Raw genomic sequence first — 12,282 nt, forward strand, 5'->3', positions numbered from 1 at the left:
AGTCTGAAGTCGACCTGGGTCGCTCGAGCTTGGTGGGGGGAGGGGCGTCTGCCAAAACAGAAGCTTGAGTAGGTGGTTTTCCCCTCACAGTGTTAACAAAGCCACCAGGAAGTTCAAACTTCAGGGCTAAACCAGGAAGAACTCAAATCCCTGAATAGACCAATAACAAGTTCTGAAATTGAGGCAGTAATTAATAGTCTGCCAACCACAAAAGCCCAGGACCAGATGTATTCACAGCTGAGTTCTACCAGAGGTACAAAGAGGAGCTAGTACCATTCCTTCTGGAACTATTTTAAACCATAGAAAAAGAGGAACTCCACCCAACTCATTTTATGAGGGCAGCATCATCCTGATACCAAAACCTGGCAGAGACACAGCAACAAAAAATTCCAGGCCAATATCCCTGACGAACATCAATGCAAAAATCCTCAATAAAATACTGGCAAACTGAATCCAGCAGCACGTCAAAAAGCTTATCCACCACGATCAAGCCAGCTTCATCCTTGGGATGCAAGGCTGGTTCAACATATGCAAATCAATAAATGTAATCCATCGCATAAACAGAACCAACTACAAAAATCATATGATTATCTCAATAGATGCAGAAAGGCCTTCGATAAAATTCAACACCCCTTCATGCTAAAAATCCTCAATAAACTAGGTATTGAAGGAACATATATCAAAATAATAAGAGCTATTTATGACAGACCCACAGCCAATATCATACTGAATGGGCAAAAACTGGAAGCATTCCCTTTGAAAACTGGCACAAGACAAGGATGCCCTCTCTCACCACTCCTATTCAACATAGTATTGAAAGTTCTGGCCAGGGTAATCAGGCAAGAGAAAGAAAGAAAATGTATTCAAATAGGAAGAGAGGAAGTCAAATTGTCCCTGTTTGCAGATGACATGATTGTATATCTAGAAAACCCCATTGTCTCAGCCCAAAATCTCCTTAAGCTGATAAACAACTTCAGCAAAGTCTCAGGACACAAAACCAATGTGCAAAAATCACAAGCATTCCTATACACCAATAATAGACAGAGAGCCAAATCATGAGTGAACTCCCATTCACAATTGCTACAAAGAGAATAAAATACCTAGGAATACAAATTATAAGGGATGTGAAGGACCTCTTCAAGGAGAACTATAAACCACTGCTCAAGGAAATAAGAGAAGACACAAACAAATGGAAAAACATTCCATGTTCATGGATAGGAAGAATCACTATCATGAAAATGGCCATACTGCCCAAAGTAATTTACAGATTCAATGCTATCCTCATCAAGCTACCTTTGACTTTCTTCACAGAATTGGAAAAAACTACTTTAAATTTCATATGGAACCAAAAAACAGCCTGTATAACCAAGACAATTCTAAGCAAAAAGAACAAAGCTGGAGGTAACACACTACCTGATTTCAAACTATACGACAAGCCTACAGTAACCAAAACAGCATGGTACTTGTACCAAAACAGATATATAGACCAATGTAACAGAACAGAGGCCTCAGAAATAATGCCACACATCTACAACCATCTGATCTTTGACAAACCTGACAAACACAAGCAATAGGGAAAGGATTCCCTATTTAATAAGTGGTGTTGGGAAAACTGGCTAGCCATATGCAGAAAACTGAAACTGGATGTCTTCCTTACACTTTATACAAAAATTAACTCAAGATGGATTAAAGACTTAAATGTGAGACCTAAAACCATAAAACCCTAAAAGAAAAGCTAGGCAATACCATTCAGGACATAGGCATGGACAAAGACTTCATGACTAAAACACAAAAAGCAATGGAAACCAAAGCCAATATTGACAAATGGGATCTAATTAAACTAAAGAGCTTCTGCACAGCAAAAGAAACTGTCATCAGAGTGAATAGGCAACCTACAGAATAGGAGAAAATTTTTGCAATCCATCCATCTGACGAAGGGCTAATATCCGGAACCTACAAGGAACTTAAACAAATTTACAAGAAAAACACAACCTCATCAAAAAGTGAGTGAAGCATATGAACAGGCACTTCTCAAAAGAAAACATTTATGTGGCCAACAAACATATTAAAAAAAGCTCATCATCACTGGTTATTAGAGAAATGCAAATAAAAACAACAATGAGATACCATCTCATGCCAGTTAGAATGGCAATCATTAAAAAATCAGGAAACAACAGATACTGGAGAGGATGTGGAGAAATAGGAATGCTTTTACACTCTTGGGGCAGTGTAAATTAGTTCAACCATTATGGAAGACAATGTGGCGATTCCTCAAGGATCTAGAACCAGAAATACAATTTGACCCAGCAATCCCATTACTGGGTATATGCCCAAAGGATTATAAATCATTCTACTACAAAGACACATGCACATGTATGTTTATTGGAGCACTATTTACAATAGCAGAGACTTGGAACCAACCCAAATGCCCATCAATGATAGACTGGATAAAGAAAATGTGGCACATATACACCATGGAATGCTATGCAGCCATAAAAAAGGATGAGTTCATGTCCTTTGCAGGGACGTGGATGAAGCTGGAAACCATCATTCTGAGTAAACTAACACAGGAACAGAAAACCAAACACTGCATGTTCTCACTCATAAGTGGGAGTTGAACAGTGAGAACACATGGACACAGGGAGAGGAACATCACACACTGGGGCCTGTCGGGGGCTGGAGGGCTGGGGGAGGGATAGCATTAGGAGAAATACCTAAAGTAACTGACGGGTTGATGGGTGCAGCAAACCATCATGGCACATGTGTACCTATGTAACAAACCTGCACGTTCTGCACATATATCCTAAAACTTAAAGTATAATAAAATATATATATATATATTTTATGCTTGTCTAACTCACCAGGCATGGTGGCTCACGCTTGTAATCCCAGCACTTTGGGAGGCCAAGGCAGGCGGATCATTTGAGGTCAGGAGTTTCAGACCAGCCTGGCCAATATGGTTAAACCCCGTCTCTACTAAAAACACAAACTTAGCCAGGCATGATGGCAGGCACCTGTAATCCCAGCTACTTGGGAGGCTGAGGCAGGACAATCGGTTGGACCCGGGAGTTGGAGGTTGCAGTGAGCTGAGATCGCATCACTGCACTTTAGCCTGGGTGACAGAGTAAGACTCTGTCTCAGAAAAAGAAAGAAAAGGAGGGAGGGAGGGAGGGAGCAGGCTGTGACCCAACCACCTTGGGCACATGTTCTCAGGATCTCCTGAGGGCTGTGTGATAGGCCATTGGTCACTCATATTTGGCTCAGAATAAATCCCTTCAAATATTTTAGAGTTTGACTCTTTTCATCAACAAGGATATGGTCCCCAATCCAGCAGTATCAATATCACTTAGAAACTTGTTACCAATTCTTGCCCCAAACCAGATTTACTAAACTAGAAACAAGGGTGGGACCTGAGAAGCTGTGTTTTATAAAGCCCTTCAGATGATTCTGATGTACACTCAAGTCAGAGATCAACCAATAGAGAGGTGGCAGTACCAGTGTGGGATTAGACTCCCTTGGGTTTGAATACCAGATCTGCTAATAATTATAAGTTTTATTTTGGAAGTTTGCTTTAGATTTCTGATTTTTAAAATGAGTATAATATCTTGCTTTGACTGTTATGCTTGATATGTAAAACATTGAGATACTTGATCTGACACATACCAGGTGTATAATAAGTTGAACTATTGTGTTAATCAGCCACTTCCTTGGTTTATGTAAAAGTCCTTCCTTTTACTTCATGTGAGAGGTGATGGCCCAAATGGAATGTTATTGGAGTAGACCATGCTGTGGTAGGAAAGGAGTCTTTAGATAGAAAATCTCCCCTCTTAAAAACAGCGAATGCACACAGTAACAAACAATGCAAGGTCAGCCCCCACAATCTATTTTTCAGTGCTATAATTATTATTGGTGTGATCCCTACCTTTAGGGATCTACATTTCTTTTGTTTAACCAGATTGCTGAAAGAACTATAATCCTTTTTAAATTCTCTTTACTCCTTTTCATATTGAACCTCCAAAGACAAAATCAGGAGCAGAATGGCCATTGGAGCCGGCTTGGCTGGCGAGCCCGGCTGAGGAGCCTCTTGGGCCGCACTTACCGCGGCGTCCGCTCCCGGTCCCTGGCCCCTCAGCGGCATGGCGTGCGGGGCGACGCTGAAGCGGCCCATGGCGTGCGGGGCGACGCTGAAGCGGCCCATGGAGTTCGAGGCGGCGCTGCTGAGCCCCGGCTCCCGAAGCGGCGGCGCTGCGCCCCTCTGCCCGGCCCCACTCCGGGCCTCCGGCCCCCGGACGCCGAGCCGCCGCCGCCGTTTCAGACGCAGACCCCACCCCAGAGTCTGCAGCAGCCCGCCCCGCCCGGCAGCGAGCGGCGCCTTCCAACTCCGGAGCAAATTTTTCAGAACATAAAACAAGAATATAGTCGTTATCAGAGGTGGAGACATTTGGAAGTTGTTCTTAATCAGAGTGAAGCTTGTGCTTCGGAAAGTCAACCTCACTCCTCAGCACTCACAGCACCTAGCTCTCCAGGTTCCTCATGGATGAAGAAGGACCAGCCCACCTTTACCCTCCAACAAGTTGGCATAATATGTGAGCGCCTCTTAAAAGACTATGAAGATAAAATTCGGGAGGAGTATGAGCAAATCCTCAATACCAAACTAGCAGAACAATATGAATCTTTTGTGAAATTCACACATGATCAGATTATGCGACGGTATGGGACAAGGCCAACAAGCTATGTGTCCTGAAGCTTTGTCACATATCTGGGTACCAGGTTTGACCTCAAGAGATGGCTGCTGTACACTTTTTGCAACTGGTTTGATGTCACATTTCAGCTCCAACATTGCATCCTGAGAACACTTAAACGTTTCTGCAGGTCCATTTTATACAACTTGAAAGACCGCAAAACTTTCTGGTTGCCACAAGCATATCTTTCTTTTCTGCTCATCCAATAAACAGCTGTGCCCTACTGTGATAGATTTTCCAAACAAAAATACCTGGAGCAGCAGTTTAGCAAAATATGCCTTCAGTGGCATTCAACAAATGGAGTTTCCCCAAGCACAGTTCTGTAAGAAGTGCGTGTGAGAGTGTGTGTATATGTGTGTATGTGTATTTTAAGTTATTATTTGTATTGTGCAAAAATTTTTTTTTGATCTTGGGGATTCTGGCTGTGAATTTGGTGCACGACAATTATGGTAAAAAAACATTTGCTTGGTCTAAAGAATATCATTAATGTTTTGTGACCATACAAGTTGTAACAGTGGATTGTTTTTATGTGTAGGTATTGTTAAATACAGGGACTGTTTCCAGGCTCAGAATATGAATCGTAAGTTAGGATGGACATTAGATGTCATTATGATGATAAAGCGAAGGTCTATGGTCCTACATCTACAGACACGTGGTGAGAAATTAGAACAAACTGGAGACGGGCCATTGACACATGGACTCTGCCTGGGCGTGTTAGGAAAATACTTGACTCCAAGCCTTAAAATACTCACATGGAGTCAGCGCTCACCTCATTCACACAATTATCATAGAGCTCCCTGGACACTGAACCTCTAAAGGGAAAAGGTCTACCCTGGAGCAGGAGCATCAGGGTTGGCTTGGGAGCATGAGAGGTGATCCCAGGGCTAGGCCTGGGCCAGGCCCCGGCAGCACTGCTACTTGGGAGGAGCCACTTCACCTTTGTATTAGTTATTAAAAAATATAATTTGGGCTGGGCGCAGTGGCTCACGCCTGTAATCCCAGCACTTTGGGAGTCCGAGGCATGCGGATCACTTGAGGTCAGGAGTTCGAGACCACCCTGGCCAATATGGTGAAACCCCATCTCTACTAAAAATACAACAAAATTAGCCGGGCGTGGTGGCAGGCGCCTGTAATCCCAGCTGCTTGGGAGGCTGAGGCAGGAGAATCGCTTGAACCCTGGAGGTGGCGGTTGCAGTGAGCACAGATCACGCCACTGCACTCCAGCCTGGGCGACAAAACGAGACTTCGTCTCAAAAAAAAACAACATAGAATTTGGATCCTTTGGTCGGGTTCTCCCAAATTCTTTTGAGGTGTCCATGGTCAACTGCTTCAGCTTTGTTTTGGCAACCCCCTGCCCGAAGTCGCATATAGGCTGTTCTTCACCTTGTTTCCAAGGCTGAGGAACAGAAAGTAGCCTCTGTTTTGAGGAGGTGGAAGTTAAGTATACATTTATTTTTTACTGTGACTTGTTCAGGACCACATTTTACAAAATGCCTTGTTTCCTTCATTGTTTCTGGAAAGGAAAGTTCTATTAATATTGTTTTACTTTGAATATAGAATAGTTTTTTTAATTAGGGCTTATTTTGAAAAATTCTGAGTTTAATTCAAATGTATGCTAATACCTTCCAAAGTAAGGTAATATTCAGAGACAGTTGTTCTGATCAGATGGCTTAGAGAAATTTCTGGAATATTCACATTCGAAGATTCCTTATTAATGAATGTCTTTGACTTAAATCTAACCAAAAACTGCAACATTATTCTTTGTACATTTTCATTATATAGTGTTAACAAGCTTAGTTGCAAACAAATAAAATACTTAAGCTATTTGTTTACCTTGCCTTCTTAAAAAAAAAAAATCAGGAGCAGAAAAGATAGGGAGAATATTTTATTGCATTTGAAACTTTTTCTTCTTAATTAACAGATATGTTGACTAAAGCCTCTAATAATCGATACGACAATTATTATAAATCTACTCATTTTCCACAAAAGGCCACTATATCATAGCAACTAAAAGTATTTTTAGCCCAGAGTATGGCTTATTTTAGCATATCTTAATTAAGCAAACATTTGTAATAAAACTAATAAAACACGCTATGTAAATTTTTAAAATTTATCCATATAGTTTTGCAGCTTCTATATTTGTTTTTTATAAATCTTACCTTATGGTGACATTCTAAAAAATTATAAGAGTAATTCTAAGAGAAATATGAATTATTTTATTGGAAAGAAACTACACTTAAAAATGTTTATGAGGCAATTGTAAAGCCACATTTTGATTTTATTATCCTTAATCTGAAGTTAAGAAACCAATTATATTTCTAATATCTTGAGAAGCAAGATCAATTTTAAGTTTTCTTCAAGTCCCATCTATCAGTCCTTATCAAATAAGTATGGTTAAAAGGGTTGTACCAATTTTCATTACTGTCTCTGGGTTTTATTGCATGATAGCCAGTATTCTCAGAACCAAAACACTTTGGGCTTCTACCCGGCTTTAAGAACCTGATTTGCAGATTTTTCACCAATTACCTATATCTAAATGTAGAAAGACATTAAGGGGTATTTAAAATAAAATACCAACAAGCTTTTAAAATGTCCATTAGTGGTCCAAAAGTGAAGCTGCCGGATTTCCACCATGTTTGCTCAAGACAGAGCTCCAGGTGCTGAGCCCAAGCTGGGGTATAGTGTTGCAGAGCCTGGGCCCGGCAGGTGAGGCATGTACTACTCGGGAAGACAGAAGGGTAAGGCCAAAAAGGAAGACCAGGCAGACTATTTAACAAACAGCAATTCACCAAAGAGTGCACCAGTACAGACAAGGCAGCACACAATCCAGAGAAAACAGATAATTGAAAGGTATGAGCTGGGAGATCAACGGCTCAGGAAATCAAGTCTTGAAGACATTTCTGACTTTGGGTAGCTATGACATATCAGGCACACCCAGAAGAGTAAATGCCAACTGCTACCTATGCATGAAGGTTCAGGTAGGTATTAGAGGTCAATGTGAGATCTAGAGATTGTTTGGCATAGGGCTGAGCAACTGAGGGAGTTGTGTACAAGAATTTGTGAAGGCAAAAATCAGCAGTCAACAGAGCTTCCATGTTGCATAACTCCAGTGGACACTCTTTGCACAGAAAACATTTACTGAGGCCCCCCAAGAATTGTGCCATAAAGTAGCCCTGGGCCAAAGAAATAAACTAGAATTACTTTCTAAGGGAGATACCATATACAAAAATAGATTCCAGAGAGATTGAATATCTAAATGTAAATGAAATCAGAAAGTACTGGAAGAAAATACTTTCATAATCCCAAAGTGAAGGCCAATCAAAGCCTCACACAAAACCCAGAGGGCATCAAAGAGAAATGTTGACAGATTTAACTACATAAAAATGAAAAACAATTATATGTATCCCATAAATATGTACAACTAGTATGTATCATAATAATTAAAAATAAAAAGCATCATATAGGAAGAAAATTAAAATGCAAAATTGGAGGAAGTCTTTATAACATATATAATAGGCAAAAGTTAACACCCATAATTTCTAAAGGACATCTCCAAGTCAATTTAAAAATTGAAAACAAAATAAACGACATGGACAAGACATATATACAAAGAAAGAAATGTAAATAATGATCAGCTTCACTAACGATCAAATAAATGGAAATCAAAACAATGAGATACCATTTTCATCCAACAAGTAGGCAGAAGTTTTAAAGGGTTGTTAAAGATGAGGAGGGGAACGAGCACAGTTCATGTTATTGATGGGAATGTAAACTCGTTCAACTCTCTTGGATGACCATATGGCAGTATCCACCAACATATAAAATGTGCAAACCATTTGACACAGCAACTAAATTTGATCTCTCCCCTACAGAAGTGCTTGCACATATGGACAAAGAAAAAATATATAGGTATAAGGCTGCATGTTGCAACATTTTTTATAATAGCAAAAGTAGTAGAAACAATTTAAATGGTCATTCATAAGAGAATGTTAAATAGACTATGGCACATTTGTATAATACAAACTATTCCATTATAGAATTAATCCATAATATATTTGGAGGTATTAAAAACACCTTGGCAAGGCGGGCAGATCACCTGATGTCAGAAGTTTGAGACCAGCCTGGCAACATGGTGAAACCCCGTCTCTATTAAAAATACAAAAATTAGCCGGGCATGGTAGCAGGCGCCTGTAATCCCAGCTACTCAGGAGGCTAAGGCAGGAGAATCGCTTGAACCCAGGAGGCAGAGGTTGCAGTGAGGCAGAGGTTGCAGTGAGCCGAGATCGTGCCACTGCACTCCAGCCTGGGCAACAGAGTGAGACTCCATCTCAAACAAAAACAAAACGAAAACAAAAAACAAAACCACACACATTGAAAAAATAGTATACTATGAGTAATAACAAAATTAGAATTTTGTCAACAAACAAATCTCTATGTATATATACATGTATGTGTGTGAGTACACGTGTGACATATAGGCTGGAAACATACATACAAAACTTTTAATAGTGATACTTAATAGTAATAACAGGAAGTGGAAATTTCCCTTTTTACTCACTATTTTCTTTATTGTTTATATTCATTGTAAGTAAAGTATGCGCTTTTTGTAATTAAAAATGAAGAAGAGAACAGAGAAATCCTGTCATTTTTGGACAATATGGATGACACTGGAGAGCGTTATACTAAATGAAATAAGACAGACACAGAAGAACAAATACTGCATGATCCCACTTATATATGGAATCTAAAATAGTCAAACTCATAGAAGCAGAGAGTAGAATGGTGATTGCCAGGTGCTGTGGGGAAGGGGAAATGGGGAGATGTTAGTCAAAAGGTACAAAGTTTAAATTATATTACACAAATGAATAAATTCTAAAGATCTTATATGATGTGACTATAGTTAGCCGTATTGTATACTTGAAGTTTACTAAGAGAGTAGATCTTAAGTGTTCTCACCACGTACACACAAAAAATGGCAACTGTCTGGCTGATGAATATGTTAATTAGATTGAGTGTGATGATTATTTCACAATGAATACGTATATTAAAACATCAAGTCGTACACCTTAAATATATACAGTTTTTATTTGTCAATTATACCACTAAAGCTGGGAGAAAAATGTAAAAAAAGAAAGAGCCTAGGGTGATCAGAAACGCATGAGAGACTTTCGTTAGCCACTTGTGAAGGGAATAATGCGATGAATTCAAAGGCAGAGAGGCTTGGTGGTCGCTGCTGCTTGTGGAATGGCAAGAGGTGATACTGTGGGCTTCTCTGGCACAACAGGTGCTAGTAAAATCCATCTCTGTACGGGCCCTAGGCTTTCTGGAGGGAAATCAACAAAGCAGTGACAGTCTCTGGAAGACACCATAAGAAATCCAGGTTTTGAGGACTAGTCTTGGAGCTTCAAAGCTAGGAAGACCTAGATTCTTGTGAACTAGTATTTGTTTATTCCGTTTCTTTAAAGTTAATGCTAAGAATCCAAATGGTTGAAATGTTCCTAAATATTTCCCCTCATTTGGACTGTTAGTCCATTTATAGATGCATGTGCCTTTCGGAAGAAAAGGGATAGGTTTCTGCATATCAGCCTCAATATCTTAATTATAAAAATTCCCACTTGGATTCCATTGGTACATTATAAATTGACTAAGCTTTCTGTTCTCAGGGTTTTGAGATTTGTATTGTATTAAAAAAATTTGCCCCAAAACCTAAGGCAAAACCCACTATATCTAAGAGAAAGTTTTGCTTTGGAGTTAGATAAAAAGGCTTTTTTGACAGATTGAACTATTTGCGTAAAGAATAACTTGAAAACAGAAAGCCCTGCTTTATATTTTTCCTTTATAGCATTGTTCCATTGTTTTTAAATGCTGGATAAATATTTTAAAATACTAACTTTAAAATGTATTTTTTTTTTAGATTTTGCATTTGCAAATAATGTAGACAAGTAAGTAATTTTATCTATACATTTATTATCAGATTATTTCATAATTGTGTTGTCCCTTTAATTCATCTCCATTTCCTAAAATAGATTTTAATGAATTAAAAAATGACTCACTCTTCAATAGATGAGAAAAATTGCTAGGTCTTTCTGTGATAAATGAGTTCAAGCTCTGTATTCATATTTGACATATTTGGGCTTTTAATATTACTATCAAAGTCCTAAATAAGCAAAAAGATAGTTTGATGCTTAAAAAAAAAACCTCGCCAGGTGCAGTGGCTCATGCCTGTAATCCCTGTACTTTGGGAGGCCACGGTGGGTGGATCACCTCAGGTCAGGAGTTCGAGACCAGCCTGGCAAACATGGTGAAAACCTGCCTCTACTAAAAATACAAAATATTGGCCTGGCATGGTGGCAGGCGCCTATAATCCCAGCTACTCAGGAGACTGAGGCAGGAAAATCACTTGAACCCAGGAGGCAGAAGTTGCAGTGAGCCTAAATCATGCCACTGCACTCCAGCCTGGGTGACAGAGTGAGACTCTGTTTCAAAAAATAAAAAAATAAACCTTAACTATTAGCTATTCTGAAAGTAGGGCTTTATATTCCATGTTTAGCTATTCTCTAAATATGTTCAGTCATAGCAGTTATCATGTAGATTAACATTTTATATTCATTGGAATTTACATTTCCAAAAGCAAGCACCTCACTAATACTATGGAAGACTTTTCAAATTCATGAATACTGATGAATTTAGAGTCATCACTTTTTTTATTTTTTCACTTAAGATGTTTTTCTTTGGATACAGTATTGAATATTATCTCCATGTACATTTATAAAATATGGCATAATGTAGAAAAAAACTTAGCAATACAATGAACTTACAATAATAATATGCATATATCTATAAATATTTTAACCATCTCATTTAACTGGTTTTAAAACATGACTGCATGAGTATGTGAGATCTAAACTGTAATAGTTGATCCCCAAATATGTTCAGATACTTTATTTATAAAATAAACAATATATACAATAAAAATAGTGTCACTTAGCCTGAAAGTCATTTGTCAGTGGAGCCTGCAAATTATTTTTTAGTTGTACTATGCTACAAATAACACAGAAAAACATGGCATTGATTCATTTGAATAAAAATTTCATTTTGGTCAAATTTTCATTTTTGATTGCTTTTTTTCTGACATAATTGCTTTTTTTGCAGAACTGTTCTTGATGACCCAGAAGATGCTGTTTTTGTGAGGTCCATGAAGAGATCAGTGATGACTTTGACCTCTATGAACTGGGACACAGTTCCAACACGAGAGGAAAGGTACCTTGAAGAGGAAGGCACAGAACCAGCTCAAATGCTCACAGTTACACTGAGATAAGCCCTGGTATTTCTAGATATCTTAGTGGTTTTCAGTTGTGTATTAAACTTCCCTGTGACTTAGCATATTACATACTTATGATGATATTATTTGAGACATTTAAATGTAAACAGAAACACCAATAATGAAAAATAATTCCTACATTTTAGGTTTTTAAATGTAAAGTTGTTTAAGTAAAATTGTGTACAGAATTGTATAAAATTCATAAGTGTTCAGCTCAAT

The 12,282-nt window shown here is 38.7% G+C and overlaps 1 protein-coding gene and 1 pseudogene across 1 annotated transcript in view; both read left to right on the plus strand.

Annotated features, from left to right (window-relative positions):
• Positions 1-12,130, plus strand: part of LRRC72 (leucine rich repeat containing 72) — a 56,695-nt gene extending 44,565 nt beyond the window's left edge. The window contains exons 8-9 of the mRNA XM_016957112.3: positions 10,657-10,684; positions 11,895-12,130. Coding sequence (XP_016812601.1) covers positions 10,657-10,684; positions 11,895-12,060 — 194 coding nt within the window. The 3' untranslated portion in view covers positions 12,061-12,130. The remainder of the gene's footprint in view (positions 1-10,656; positions 10,685-11,894) is intronic.
• Positions 4,122-6,574, plus strand: LOC101056787 (akirin-1-like; annotated as a pseudogene).
• Positions 12,131-12,282: the final 152 nt, after the last annotated feature.

This window comes from Pan troglodytes, chromosome 6 (genome assembly GCF_028858775.2).
Source record: "Pan troglodytes isolate AG18354 chromosome 6, NHGRI_mPanTro3-v2.0_pri, whole genome shotgun sequence".
Taxonomy (NCBI): domain Eukaryota; kingdom Metazoa; phylum Chordata; class Mammalia; order Primates; family Hominidae; genus Pan; species Pan troglodytes.